At 36.2% G+C, this 15,504-nt stretch overlaps 1 protein-coding gene across 1 annotated transcript in view; it reads right to left on the reverse strand.

Annotated features, from left to right (window-relative positions):
- Nucleotides 1-1,199: 1,199 nt before the first annotated feature.
- Nucleotides 1,200-15,504, reverse strand: part of LOC135696291 (uncharacterized) — a 73,463-nt gene continuing 59,158 nt past the window's right edge. The window contains exons 44-55 of the mRNA XM_065215640.2: nucleotides 15,094-15,152; nucleotides 14,337-14,479; nucleotides 12,600-12,905; nucleotides 11,349-11,642; nucleotides 10,707-11,018; nucleotides 9,413-9,879; nucleotides 9,132-9,226; nucleotides 8,491-8,647; nucleotides 7,174-7,240; nucleotides 6,060-6,331; nucleotides 4,962-5,133; nucleotides 1,200-3,455 (exon numbers count right to left, since the gene is read on the reverse strand). Of these exons, the coding sequence (XP_065071712.2) occupies nucleotides 3,211-3,455; nucleotides 4,962-5,133; nucleotides 6,060-6,331; nucleotides 7,174-7,240; nucleotides 8,491-8,647; nucleotides 9,132-9,226; nucleotides 9,413-9,879; nucleotides 10,707-11,018; nucleotides 11,349-11,642; nucleotides 12,600-12,905; nucleotides 14,337-14,479; nucleotides 15,094-15,152 (2,589 nt within the window). The 3' untranslated portion in view covers nucleotides 1,200-3,210. The remainder of the gene's footprint in view (nucleotides 3,456-4,961; nucleotides 5,134-6,059; nucleotides 6,332-7,173; nucleotides 7,241-8,490; nucleotides 8,648-9,131; nucleotides 9,227-9,412; nucleotides 9,880-10,706; nucleotides 11,019-11,348; nucleotides 11,643-12,599; nucleotides 12,906-14,336; nucleotides 14,480-15,093; nucleotides 15,153-15,504) is intronic.

Genomic DNA, 15,504 nt, shown 5'->3' on the forward strand with positions numbered 1-15,504 from the left:
TCAGAACTTAAACTTTGAAAAGATGTCAAAAAATGAAGAACCTTTCCTTAATTTGCAAAACAGTATAAAATTATATAACATTATTTTAGCCTTTGTTAGGTCCACAGTTGTACCAAAGTCATATATCAAAACCATTGGCTTATCCGAACTTTTTTATTGATAAGTATTGATTTCAAAACAGAAGAAGATTGCAAGCTTACCAGTTTCATATGCACATCCTGCAGCCCATTTCGAAGCATGCAGCCCAGCAAACCACCAAAGCTGCCGATTGCAAAACACGTCGTTCAGTTTGGACATCGGGCGGGCTTCTGATAGAAACTTTATCACGCCAAGAAGCTTTCAATTTGACCGATAAAGTAAGCAACAATTGATATTTTATACAAAGTACAACTGCTACTAGGTTGATCTCTTGCAATGAATCCAGAATTTTGTGTTAGACTTTGTAGAAGATACAAGAAAGGTTTAAATACAATTATCTGCGAACATTCTAGTCGATCTTTTCGCTTGCATCTCAATAATGGTTTACGAGTTGCCGCAACATTGATTCTGGCGCGAATTTAAACAATGCATTCTAGATGCTGCACGCTTTCACACTTTGTACATTACCAAACAAAAGGGTCTGATTGTCTTTGTGCACCGAAGAAACATTTTGCATAATACATAGAATATTAAAACTACTGCATCAAGCTTCAGAATAGGGTCGACTTTTATGTAAGTATAGATATCAAAATAACTATTTGATAACTGATAACACACTTATATATAAGGACTAGAAAAGCTATTTTTACAAAACGTATAGAGAATCAACTGAATTTGAAATAAATCGACCATTTATGTAGGGGAATAATCAAAGGAGTCAATGGGAAATGCACATCTTTGTCTGATCCTGTCTGAATTGTCTTGTATTTGTCAAATGTGGATATTTTAACATATTCAAGTAATTCTTGAAAAGTATTTATTAAAAATCAGAAAGCAAATCAAAAATTTTTTCAATTTAGTCTGAAAAGCTTTGTGAATTTGACAAAAATTTGAGGCTTTCCTGAAACCTGAATGGCCAGATATAATCCACTAAACGTTTCTAACATTATTCTCTATCTAGACTTTTAATGTTTACACCTTTAATTATTACGCAAGAGTGGAAAAGGGCTACAGTATAATGCAGTATGTCCCACCACACACCGTGCTCGCAGAGTAACTTTTTTTGGCTGAATTGGCATTTTCAAATGTGAACAAATCTCATAGAGATATAATCCTATGTCTGTATACTTTAAATCTTTGTTTATTGAAACAAAAATTTCCATTTCGGAATAGCGTTGAGACAGAGAAGGGACAAGAGCCACGAAAAGAGGCCAGGGGGAAAATGGCCCTCTTTTAGCTTAAGTGCAGTATAATTCTAATGACGTGGTACCATAATCTGTAGCTTTGTGTTCCTTACTTTGAAGTGTTAGGGGCATCCTTGAGAATTTGTTTAGGCAGAGGTTGAAGGCATAAAGAGTTGGCTCTTCAAAAGTCTAAATCATTGGCAGCTTTAAAAAAGACTAAAATTCCACAAACCTGAATGTGACTATAGAATGTGTAAAGGGTTTATTCATAGATTAGGTTTTATTTGACTTACAATCTTTCACGACCCCTTGATATTCTTTTCTTACATTGTAAATATTTTTATATTTAAGAAATTTTGCATAAATTAGCTTCTTTGTAGATATAAGATTTATGCGCCGACTTTTAAACAAAATTATTTTCCTGCTGCTTTGTTAAATGTGTCCTACAATCTCGATTTATGTATGAAATTTTTGCTATATTGATGAAGCCATGAGATGAAGATAGGGTAAAAGGAAACGAATTTGATTTATGCTTAATCTCATTTTTTCTGCTTTCCTTTTTAAATGAAATTAAATATACTTCTATCAACTAATCATATTTCTACTAACATCTATAAACAATCAATGAGTAAACACAATAAAAGGCGTGTGTTTGGGACGGTGGAACTACAACGGGGCAGGGGGGAGGGGTGGAACAAGGAACATAAAAAATACTTCTTCCTATACTCTCGTAACTTATATTTTTACTTCTAGAGTATGCATCTTGATAAAAGACTAATTTCTCACCAATAAAAAGAATGTACGATTTAAGAGAAGCATGACAATCAAATGAGATAAAATTAATTGAGCACTACAATAGAAATTTATATAAATTTTCTTGATGATTACGAAACTGGTGTCATTTGAACTTTATGTAAATGGCACTTTGGCCTGTCTTTTTAATCCTATCAAAACCTGACCACCCGGTGCCCCCTATCCGGTACTGGAATGTAGACAGTCTACATTATCCTTGTACAAAATGGAATCTGATATTAACGTCCCCTAAAATCGCATTAGTACGTAGGTTAGAAATAGTACATCGATTAAAAGGGTATCGACTTTGAATGTACCTACTTCGAATAATTTAACGGTTTACAAAGTCGTACTCAAATTACTTCTAGTCCGCAAATTTGTATCTTTCGTACAATATAAAATATTTACTGAAATTTTATTAACAATTGTGAACTTTTTTCAAGTATTTTAAAAATTTTCTGTAGCTTACTTTTGCAATAAGTCTTCTACTAGATTTTTTATCATTTTTTACAAAATTAAGATACAGAGCTCTTTGACAGCCAGCATTAGGTAACCAGCGGGTTAACCTCCATACGCATATATTAAACAAAATAAATCAAATTGTGCACATCAAAACAAAAAATTATTACTGGCTTAAAGGCAATCTGTTTCGTTGTGGATTGGTTAACGAGAACAATAGCTGGAACAATAGCCTAAACACGATTCCAGCGATCCGCCATATTTTTTACAATGCGATAAATTCAAGGGGGACTGGAAACAATAAAAACCCATCTGTTCTTATAACCAATCAACGTCGTGACAGATTGCCTTTAAAAATTAGATATAGCTCGAGCTAGCAATTTATGATCTTCTTCACTAGCACAGGGGTACAGCAAGTAAATAGCTATAATTTTTTAAGGGAAATTCAACCTGCGTTCCCAGACACCTTTTGCAAAAGGCAAGAGGGTATTAATAAAAAGAAAATAACTCCAGAAAAACATTATCAATGTCAATATTCATTCTATACAAAAAACTGTAGGCCTTTCAATTATGAAGTTGTCATTTGTTTCAATTTTGAAAAACTCCTTAAAATACAAATAACAAATAACAAATCTCCTCATATTTCTGTCTCACCGATACCATAGTTTGATAATTTATGCCTTGACACCTTTCGGTTGGCCTGCGAGTCAACGTGCACAGGGTATTTTCGCTTCAGGAGTCGTTTGTAGTTTGCCTTCATTCGTTCGAGTTCTAAATACTGCGAAAAGTGCTTACTATTTAATGATTCTAACTTTTCGTTCACTGTTTTCTCAAATTCTGCGATGTTGTGGTCGATAGTTGCCATCTCCAGGAGAAGAATCTCTGAAAGGGAAATATACGATGTAGTGACTATACTTTGACACTTTGACAAGGGCAGCGTCAAAAACGCCAACGAGCCATCCCTATAATTGTTTATGATTGGCAACCATATTTCTTCTTAGCCATAGCCCCCCCCCCACTTTTCAGGTGCAGCCCCTTGATAAGAAATGCATCTCAATCAGGGATGGCGCCACCAGGGGTGCTTGGGGGGGCAGGAGCCCCCAAAAATTCATTGAGCCCCTCCGTCGGCACGTCAATTTTTAAAAAAAATTTCATTGTTTGATTTTTTTTCAGTTTTTTTTTCATTTTTTGAACTGGAATTACCACAGCGGAAATGGTGTTATATTAGATCTTTGTTGGTGGTTCACTCACTGTCGGCACTCTGACATTACAGCCCCCCCCCCCAGCATTTCTTTTCTGGCGCCATCCCTGATCTCAATCAAGTTCTTTGAAGATATATAAAAAGGTCCAGTACAGCTACAATACCATCACGGTAACTCAAACCCCTAAAAAGACGATGCGAATGGTCTAAGTAACGAATGTTCCAGATATCGAGAGTCCGAAGAGTTCAATTTCATTTTTGTTCAATTACCTTCTACAAAAAAGACAAAACCCTAAAATTTAGCACCAAAATACATTACAATTCCAATTAGAAGTAAAACTTTTTAGCAATAAAAGAACAATTGGCACGACTGAAAAATGAGTTTTTAATATTCTCGAGATTCTTGACTGATTTATATTGTTTGAAGAGTTTTGTTAACTTGGATTTTGCGTCAAGGCCGTTAAAACGGAATGCAAAACTTTTCAAGCTAATGAAAGATGGAGTTATTGTGGGGGGGGGGGGAGGGGGGCTTATCGGGGTTGAAGTTTTCAGGATAATTTGGATGAAGAAGGCAGAGGATATGGTTGACAAGGCAGTCACGTGTGAAATGCAACTATTTGTGTTTTATGATATTATTTGAAAATATCAAAGTTCGTTACAAGCAAAATACTGCTTTGCCAAGTAAACAGTTAATACCCCTAAAAATATTATCAGAATATGAACATATATTTTTCTAAACAACTACTTTCCTAGTTCTATAGAATTTCGGTCTGCAAACCTAGAGCATTTTAGGTATTTCAGCATTTTCTTTATAGCTCAATTTTGCATTGGCGCTTATAAATGACGTTTATTTTAGCTTTGCAAAATTGTAGCTTGCTAAACTAAAATATAGCGTTGCCTCAAAATGTAGAAAATTAGATATGTTTACTTTGCCTTCATAATTCGAATGCAGAAACAGAAAATAGGAGAAGAGGAACGGAGAATCAGAATTTATATAGCTATGGTAACGAAGGTAGGTGTTCTTAAATTAGCGATTTTTGAGAAGACAGCGCACACTAAATATAGGTTCGTATCCAGACCTACAAATCAGGAAATAAATATCCAAAAATACTTGGAAGACATGAACCATTGTAAAAGTTAAGAAGTAAACATTATTCATCTTTAGGATTGAAAAATTAGCAACGTACCGTGTGTAGGAATGATTTTCTTGTTTTTGCGCTTTGCCCTGTAGCTAGAGTAAAATATGCCAAGGACGGAACAGACAAGCAGTAAGATGCCTTCTAAAGAGACCATATCCCAGAACATCTTTGTTGATGGGTCAAACAGAAGAGGTACTGCTTCAACTTTAGATTGCGCTGACTGGAAAGGGATACGAGAATCACACTTTCTGTATTCAAAGCAAATATAAAAGCTATTTACAAATCACAACTAGCTCCCGTATAAAGCTCTGGCGTTTATAGTAGCAGCAGGAGCCAACAGCAGCATAAAAACGATTGCTATTGTCGCTCTGTCTACCGCGCACATAGAACATGTGATCACGTCCCAAGGCTTTCAAATTAAGCTCGACGTCTATAAACTTCATGACCCAGAAACATATTTTGTGTGCCATCGACAGCCCACCTAATGAGTAAATCGATACTTAGTTTATAAGGCAAGTCATGGAAAGAAAATATATAATTTTTGCCCAGCGAAGTCTTTCTTTAGTGAGCTTAAGGAATTTTTAACCACGACTGGCTTTAATTAATCTTTCAGAAACACTTTGCTCCGTAATAAGTCTTCGAAACATCAATCGGAAAATTCGCGAGAGAAATCGTATAGCTTAGACAAACGCCTTCAAAATCTTCACTTTCTTGTTCCAAAAAATGTTAAAGGAAGTGTGCTACTTCATATAACATATCATAGTCAAAAATGAAATCTGCAAAAACAAAGTCAGATATACACAGCTATGGTTGAATCCCGTCAAGTTCTTCCCGGGTCGCTCGGTCTTTCACTAGGTCGGACTGATTTTCATTCCCCAATTGGTGTTCCTACCCCTTCAAGTCAAAATTCGTACCCCGTATAAGTCAAAACTTCACTATAGAATAGAAGTGTCCATCAGATTAGAAGTGTCTTGAAGGTCCAACTTAACAGGATTCAACTGTATTATGATATTCTATCATCTTTCTATCTTTGTCAAGCCTATTTCCAATTTTGTCAAAGCATGAGGCTAAATTTATTCCTCTTGAAAGGAGCGACAGTTCTTAAATATCTTAGAACAAACAACAAAAGATGGCTGTGCTTCTTACATGTAACTTTTCTGTCATATTTGTACGGAACGCGGAAATCTTGTTGCTCTGTGATGAGATGTAGCTTCTAAAATCGCTCTCCATACGCACAAATTCATGTGATAGAACAATTCCATATCCAGTGTTTGCATCGATGAGCTTTGTCACCTTGAGGCTTTTCGAGACCAGCTCCTCCGCCAAGGCTGCGACAGTGAACGCATCAAGCAACGCAATTTGAACTTCTTCGTTTTTTACAGCATCGAGCACTTCGTCATTTGACAGATAGTTTTTCTCTGCGGTGATGAAATTAAGTTTCAGATAAATGAAATTAATTAACTACAGTTTCAGATAAATGAGCTAAAATTAGCATAAAAAGGCTCCAGGTCACTAAAGCTGTTAGGTTTTTCAGTTTAACAAAAACTCAAAGTGGAGGCAGAATTTGATGTAAATTTGTCAGTCTTGGCAATTGAAATTGCAATATTGCAAAAATGTCTGATTGCAAAAATCAAAACTCATGGACAAAGTAGCCTGCGCAATTCAAACAGGAAATGATTGCTTTGTCCCGCAATGACCCCAAGTTTCCTTGCCCCGAAACCTTTTCTTTACTTCGTATGGTCTGTGACGTAGACTTGGCTAAAGCTGAGGCACAAAAAAATTGCTTTGGACTGTGGGTCTACCATTCAAAGTAGAATGTGCTATAGTAAGCTGGAAGGAGGACTGACTTTATCAGAATTTCGTTTTGAACTTCGTATGTTGATTATTTAGGGGTGTAACACCCCCTTATATCCCAGTAATTTGCAGCCCAAGGCAGAAGTGAAAAAATGGATCGAAAGCTTGAAATCAAATGAACTCTTTGCAAAATGGCACCTACAACACAATGATATTATTGCGATCAAATCTCCTCAGTTATAATTAATATACTGAGAAAATAGGTACCAGATAAATACACCGTTTGAATAAAAGAGAAGTGATATTTTTGAATTATAGATGCCATTTATGTGGAGGTTATTAACAGAAGTCTTCTAGCAACAGGTCTCTTAAGCACCAAGCTATCTTTTTGTATGTTATTGCGAGGATGCTAATTTGGCATAGAGAATCGTTATCTTATAACATATAACATACTGGTGATACTCACTCGTATTAACTTTGCTGTTTCTTCTCACCCCAAGGAAGTATTCAAACGAATTATTTACAGCTGCGCTCTGTGATTGAATAAAAATGAGATATTAGTAACTGAACGTAGGCTAGAACATCAGATGAATTTTTCATTTTATCATATTTATACACAGAAACCCTATCAGCTACTAAGTTAAAAAAGGAAAAGTAAAGATTAATTTATATATAATGCTGGTCTTCCTAGGGATCGTGATTAGGAAAAGGATGCTAATTTTGCAGGAATTTTTGTGAAATTTTTGTAATATCAAAGTTTACTGTAAAATGTTTAAGTTAAAAAACGTCTAAGAGAATTTGATTCACTAGAATTTTTGTTCTTTCTTTAGACATGATTTTGAAAGAAGGAAACATTGTAAAACATAATAAATTTTGCCAATTAGTCAGTCGAATTGTGTAGATCGATGCTAAATCTAAAATTGTCCTATACACCTTTTTCTACAGAGAATTGCTGCTTATGAAGGGAAGGAAAATAGTGCTCCGAACGTGCAATACGTATTTAAAGGATGTATTAAAATACACCTTGTTGTTCAAGCAGTTGATTTAAGAAATATGTTTTATCGTTTTAATCTTAAGGATAAGTAGCAGATATCCTTATTGCATTTGTGCTGATACTTTAAGGATTATTTGTCTTTGTGTTGATTTTCTTTTCGATGACATTTACGTCTGAAAGTACTTATAGGGGCTTAGCTGGCCTTTACTCCCCCCCCCCCAAATCTTCATGAGTTTGTCAGTAAATTTTTTGTTGGTGCTAAAATTCCCTAGTGGTAGAATCGTCCGTTGTTGGTAGAATCGTCTATCGGTAGGTGAAATATCACCTAAATTTTACTTTATTTTTGTCTTCGTCGGTAAGTTTTACTACTCATGACCGTCAATCCCCCCTAGTCTGGAAGGTAAAGTGAATTACTACAAAGAGCAAACTGTATTTCTTTGCTAACAGAATAGAGCTGTATAGCTAGCTACTCTTGTTCTAAGAGGCTAACATTCTTATGTGCAGTTTTTGTCCTTCTCGATAATGGAGATTAATTCAAATTTACAACATTTCTGTAAATGGTGTATGCCAAACTGGTACAATTATTGTTCTGCATAAATTCAGTTATGTGCATAGGTTTCGCATTTTTATGACTTGTGGAATCTTTGAAGATTGCATTTGGAAGTAGCTGTGAACAATGATAACACAATGATATCAAGAAGTCTTCCAGAATCGGAAGATTTTCCAATTAAACGATCTAGGTATTTAAAAAAATGATCCAAATTTAAGTCATGAAAACCACAGTCCTACCTGGGAGTCATAAAGTGTTACAGCAGGGGGCATTGTCATTGACGTGACGGAAGAGGTAAGTGCACCGGTAAGAATGCCAGTGAGGACAAGACCTGCCAATGTCCAGACGATCGCAACCAATCTCCCTTTAAATGTTCTTGGGGTTATGTCACCATAACTAGCAAAAATTGATTTGATACGTTACTATAAGTATCATCTTAAATTCACTGAATCACGATTCATGCAAAAAAGTACAAGGCATCAGAAAAACAATACAAAAAAAATTAATGCCGGGGGATGATCTCTCCAGCCCGTTCACGGGGACAAGCATGACAAGAAATCGAAGACAGTCATGAAGAGAAGAACTTTTTTCCTTTTTTCCACCCCCTTGCGACAAAATCTGCTTTTTTATGAAGATCAAAGAGATTACGGTACAGATTTACTCACTGGGGATTTTTTCCATTTAACACAAAACTATCTTTGCAAAATGATCAGCTCTATACAGTTGTATAAGAAGTGTAGCTTTTGTAGACCCGTCAAACACTTTCCCACCACCCCCCTCCTAAATATTTATAATTTATTAGTTCTCAATGGCGATAAAACATTTCATGGACTAAAATCCAAACAGGAGAGGCTGCGTTTGAAAATCAAGTTATTCTTACCCGACAGTTGTCATTGAAATGAAAGCCCACCAAAATCCTTGCAAAACGCCGTGAACGTATCTTCCTTTAGAGAATTCTTCGTTTTCTTTCCGTTCCTGTAAGCAAAGAGCAACTATGGTAGCTAACACCAGAATAAGAAGATGACCTGTTAAGAGTGAAATTCAAGAATACTCTTAGACAGATTTTTGCAATTCCTTTCGTTAGTTTCATCTATTAAAGTTAATTTTGACTAACATTCTCGAGCATCCCTTTTCTGACTACAATTGTTTGAATCAACTTACCATTACCCAAACAATCACTCCTGTTACAAAAGTCAGGCAGACAACCAGCAGATACATGGGCCATAAATTGGTTATGGACTTGAGAACATTCTTCGTCTTTGCAGAATAATCTACTTTCTTTTTTACGACAGTAGCACTTCCAGACGACTTGATAAGCAACATAAAAGCATTGTCTTCCATGTACTTGCTATTACTGCCAGATCCAAATATTGGAAACGACATATGGTACTCTTGACCGATAGATTGCCGAACACCGAGCTCATTAGTTTTCACTGGGTTTTCTCCTGATAGGCTTTGATACCAGCTAATGAATGGCGCAGCGCCACTACAGGTACCACATGAAGTCTGGATCATATCCTGAATAATCTCGGCCATGATACCGGAAACTTTTAAACGAGGTTCTCTTCTTACATACGGTGGATTCGAATGCCAGTTCAGAAAGACGCGGCTTGGGCATTTACAAGTGGCTAAAAAAGAAATATCATTACTATTCAATAATATCTTAAATGCAAAGAGTAAAAGAGTTCTCGAAATGGAAGTGCAGAAAAAACCGTAACATAGGGGCAAAATTTTTATAGCAATGTGAAATGATTAGGCTCATTCAAATAAAAAGTAGTGAGTCACGTCAGTTAGTTTCATAGTAGGAGTCTAGGTTCACTCAGGTTGCAGCCTTGGTTTGCTATAGTGGGAGCCTCGGTTTGGCTGAATAAAAGCCTCGTTATGATGGGTAAATTTTAATCTCAGCTGTTTGTAAGCAACACAAAAAAAGACTTCATGTTGATTTCATACAGCGCAAGCGACAGTAGAAGTTCTCTAATGATAGAAGAATGATAGTAATTCCTGATCAGCATGTCTTTCACCTATGAAAATTTTTTATAGTACAAAATGTGAAAACACTTTGAAAAAGTAACAATTTTTAGGCATACTAAAGCTTTTCGTTTGCCAATTCGATTATAAAACGTTAGAATAAGGTAGACTTAATCTGTCATGTGCTTGCCTATTTATTGGCCTTCTGCGATCCACAACTGGGTATATATTTTCTAACCTCATATTTTCAATCTTTAAACGAGGGGCTACAGCATGTCTAAAATCTTGGCCTTCCTTGATGTCATTTTCAATCTATTTTTATAGTTTATTAGTTAGTTAATTACTATTAGTAAAAAATTAGGACGTTTTCATAGTTAAGTACATTAGTTAAAAGCTTTCAGTTACATTTTTTTCGTTGTTCTAAGTATCAAACAATGAATAACAACGCCAAAAACAGGACGAAGATACACAAGGAATAACAACATACTTTCAGGTATTGGTATACTGAAAGGCCCATTGCCAGCATCTGTGTAGCCAGCGACGCTGATATCGTAGGTTGTATAACTCTGTAGGCCGGTAATTTGGTACCGAAATGTAAACTTGTCAAGTTCGATCTCTTTGGTAATAGGCGCTCCAATATACAACTCATCCGAAATGCGACTGACAGTATACCTCAGCTTGTAGCCTAGCAAAATACCATTGATGAGGTCATCAGGAATCTCCTTCCACGTAGCCACTACTGATGTAGTTGTCTTTTGATCACGTTGCACCGCGAACATAGGAGGGGCGATAGAAGGCACTGAAAAGACGAATTGTCGAAAACTAATACTCGATAGAGTGCCACACGCTCAAAATCAAACGAATGTATCCCATACGCTGTCCAAAGTCATTTGGAAAAGAGCTGGACATAAATAGCAACAGGATTGGTATTTCTGAAACTTATTTTCACAATTTCAAAAAATATCATGATTTCTGCGCCATTATAATTATGTCAGTACAGAATACAAAATCAGAAGAAACAGAAATTCTATTTCACCAAAAATTTGCCAACAGTAAACGTCCATGAGTAGCGAAATATTTCTCGAAATATTATACACAAAAAACGAGAAAGAGCACGTATAATACTTACCGCCCTCTGGTGTCTTTAAAATGAGTGATAATGGAGGTCCATAGCCTGCTCCTGAGAACGCCAAAAGATCAAAGTCGTAGAGGGTGAATGGTCTGAGATTCTCTAATGTTACCTCAAAGTTGGCTTTTGGGACGGTTTTCTCAATATAAGCAGTGTCGAAGTATTTTTTGTATCTAATGGCATATCCAAGAGGTCTTCCATTGAATTCTGCGTCACTTATGCCAACCCAACTCAGATACACTTGAGACGGTAATATTGCACGGCCTGTGAAGTTTTTCGGTGAGACTTTGGGGACTAAAACAAAAAACATTAAGATTAAAACTACAAAAGCAAACAATTTAAAAAAATTAATGGATATCTTCGATCTAGGAATGATAGTTTTGTAAAATATCAAAAAGGTAAAGTATTAAACTAAAATTTTTAACTTTTAACTACAACTTTTAATTGACCATTGACAACAACAGTTGTTTGGCTAGAAAGCAGTTTTGCACCTCAATAGCAAAGTAAGGAGGCGTTATTACTTAAGCACTGTAGCTTACAGAACAGCATAGTACCATTGCCTGATGATCGCTCTAAGCGTGAAACTCAGAGTTACAATTCAGAACTGCTTTGTCCTATACAGTAAAGCATGCACAATAATAAAATGGAACCGATATTTATTTTGGAACAAACACAAATGGAAAAATCAGTGAATTTGATTTGAAAATATAGGAACAGGGGCTCAGCGGATGGAATTAGGAGGTAAAAAGCACAAAGAGAGCAAAGAAAGTCTTGATTATGACCCTTGTTGACTTATAATGTAAAAGAAAAGAGACCGCAACTTCCAAACGAATTAACTTCCCTGAAAATGAAATTTTGATCTTTCATCTTGGTTCCCTAAAAACATTTTAATTTTTGCCAAGAGAAGTGACAATTGTCAACATCGAAATGTGTGATCTACTGACAATTACCACTTGCAGAACAACAAGCACTTCTCAAAGATAAGGACTCTGGCAAACTGGCAGTTTTGGTACTCTGGGTACCAGAGCCTCTAAATACTCCCATGGAACAAGTAGGAAATAGAAAGCATTCTAAAAAAGAAGAGAGGTAGAAGGCTCTACTATACTCCTGTCTCCTCCCGCTTCCTGTTCCTTACCTCCTTCAATTGGATATAGTATTGGGCTCTGGTACCCAGGGTACAGTTATGGTTGCACTAGCCTTGCAGCATCTCTGGAAACATAAACAGAGAGGACAAATAAACATTGTACAAACCTCCTTCTATAGTACTATTAACTGATTCGTCTGATGCTGGTCCGTTGCCTGTAGTAACTGCTAGAGTCATTCTGAACCTATACTTTGTAGCTGGCTTCAAGTCTTTCAACAAAAATGAAGTGCTATTCAGTCCAGGTACACCCGAGACATCCCATTTTCCAACGGTGCTCTCGAATTCACGGTAGAAAATATAATAGCCATATGTGTCATTCAATAAATGGTAATTCATTGGTGGTAGCCATTTAATGAGCATTGTCCTTGGAGAGTAGGATGCAGCTGAGACATTTCTTGGTGGACTTACAACAACTAGGAATAAAAATATTTCCTTTAAATGCAAAGCCAGCCATCAATAACTCTTTTGAGTACATTGGTAAGGTTCCGATGACATTGCTCTATATGATTTAAATAACCCTGATTAGCAAGCTATATGCTGCAGAATTGTACAGAAATAAAGAGAGACATACCCTGGGTACCAGACTCACTATATATGAAATAAAATAGAGCGTCTGGTCTAGTGCGCCCCATTCTCGTTCTGGTGTGCTTATATTAACCAATCAGGAGCGAGTGTACAGATTTCTGTACGTTCAAAGGTCACAGCGAAACAATAAACTTAGCTCTGGTGTAAAACATTGAACAGAACACAACATAAATAAATGCTAGCGACTGTAACGATTTAGTTTGAAGATGCTGTTAAAACTGTACTCAAAGAATATTTTCCGCATGTTGTGGAACTTAACACAGAACAACATTGAAAGCCTTGTTTGTAGAGAGAAGAGACACCTTCGCCATAAGGCCAACTGGCTTTGGAAAGTCTCTGATATTTAAAGCTGTGCCTCTCATTGCAAAGAAATTAGGCCTTGTAGTGAAATGCAGTAAATAAGAAACACCGCAAGGCGCCGAAAACAAACAACAACAAACACAAGTAAATCAGTTATGGCTAATATTTCCCCCGGCATACGGGGCTTCGCTTGTCATATTGGCCATATTTGCTGTGGCGAACTTCCAACGTGATGATTCTAACCACCGCGGTGTCCAAGCGCGCTGCCTTCACAGTGAGGAAGTAGACTGAAAGTACACACAATTTATGTGGAAAATTACAAAAGACTTATTTTAAGTTGTATGCGAAATTTAACAATGATTAACATTTAATTACTGCATTGTGCTAACTTTAATTTCATGCTTCGTATATGCTTTTTGCTGCCAAGGCGTTTTACACCTGATTTGATTGGAATCTTGAGGCAGAAAAGTCTGTTATCACTGTATTAATAATGTCAACTTTACAGAACTATATAAAATACATTGGCTTCAAGATTTCCCAAAACTCCTCTGACTACTGAGTTTTTTTATTATTTTTCTGACAGTCTTGTTTCACAGGCCTAGTCTGTTAAATAGACTTCAGTTCTTTCAAGTAAGTTCACCAGAACGAGAATGGGGCGCACTAGACCAGACTCTCTATTATTTTATATAGTGAGTCTGGTACCCAGGGTAAGAGAAACAAGACATAGGTTCTTAAAGTGGACATACACTAAATATTATCTTATTTGAAAGATCTTAATGAGAGATGATCAAAACCACAAAAATTTTCAGGATCCGCCTTGAATTAGTGAAAAACGTATACAAGTGATTTAAAAATCATAACAAGCAAAAAAAACTAAACATCACTAAAAATAGTATTTATCTGTAAGAAAAACAATGAAATAACAGATTTGATGCATAAATATGAGTGAAGGAGCACACCTTTCGTAGGCTTGACCTCTTGAACAATGGTTGACAAATTGTACATTTTTCCCGTCGTGTCAATGAAATCTTGAAGTAGCAGAACTTCTCCCTGACTCACTTTAACATAATATACTGTAAAGTTCGCAATAACGCTGCCCCGCCTAAAAGTATAAAGTTTTAAATTAACTGCTGTTTCATATAAACAAGTTTGACAAATAAAAATTATTGCATATCAAACAAGACATTAACTACAAAACAAACAAGATAATGTGACCTGTAAATGGCTATTGAATATAGGTAGCGAATATAGGTAGCAGGTCCACCCGGGACATAGAGCCAATTGGTTCAAGCATAGGGCCAATGATTGGGACGCCTGCTTGCTACTAAATGTGTAGCTGTTGGTAACCATGGGAAGGAAAAAGCAGGGAAGAAAGGAACAGCCAATTCTACCTTCTTTTTCTGTTTATCGTGGACATGTACCTTCTCTAAAAGTCACTTTCACTACGTATAGTTGTATGTTGGACTCATGTCTGTTTTTTAAAGACAAAAGTAAGCTATCAGAATGGTACAAACAACAGAAAAATAGCCGATGGTGCAATAGGTTGATGTTTGTCCGGCAGTCTTCGTAATCGGATAGTGACGAAAGGGCGGGCCGCAGTTCATATCAAGGTGCGGAACAAAAGTAAGCCAATATCTAAAAAATTAATTATAGCATTATTTTTAAATTCTTCCATATCTAATTAATATAAATGTACAATCAATTGATTTTACTTACAAGAAATTTTCAATTCTTATATGACTAACAGTCGAAGAATGATTGTAAACGGCTTTAACCTGAAATAAAAAATAGCAGAAATCTATTTAATACAAATAGGGGCGAAAAATCCTTAGGTAAAGAGATGTTGTAAAAAATCATCAAATAATCCAATAGAAATGTTATTGAAAATGGCTTTGAAAACACCAAACATTCAAACCATACTCCGTGAAGCTATTTCGTCTGACACTCCTCAGAGCATCGTCAGAATAAGGGTCCGTAAGAACACGATGGAAAATATATACTCAGTTGTGGGTCGAAATAGGCCAATCACGAAATAGGACGCAAGCACATGACCGGCATAGTTGTCCAATGAAAACGAACTCCTTCTGTTTACACAATGGCGGCTTTTTTCGTTTGTATGTAGATCGA

Source organism: Rhopilema esculentum, chromosome 14, assembly GCF_057945365.1.
Source record: "Rhopilema esculentum isolate cy_ngs chromosome 14, ASM5794536v1, whole genome shotgun sequence".
NCBI classification, from domain to species: Eukaryota; Metazoa; Cnidaria; class Scyphozoa; order Rhizostomeae; family Rhizostomatidae; genus Rhopilema; species Rhopilema esculentum.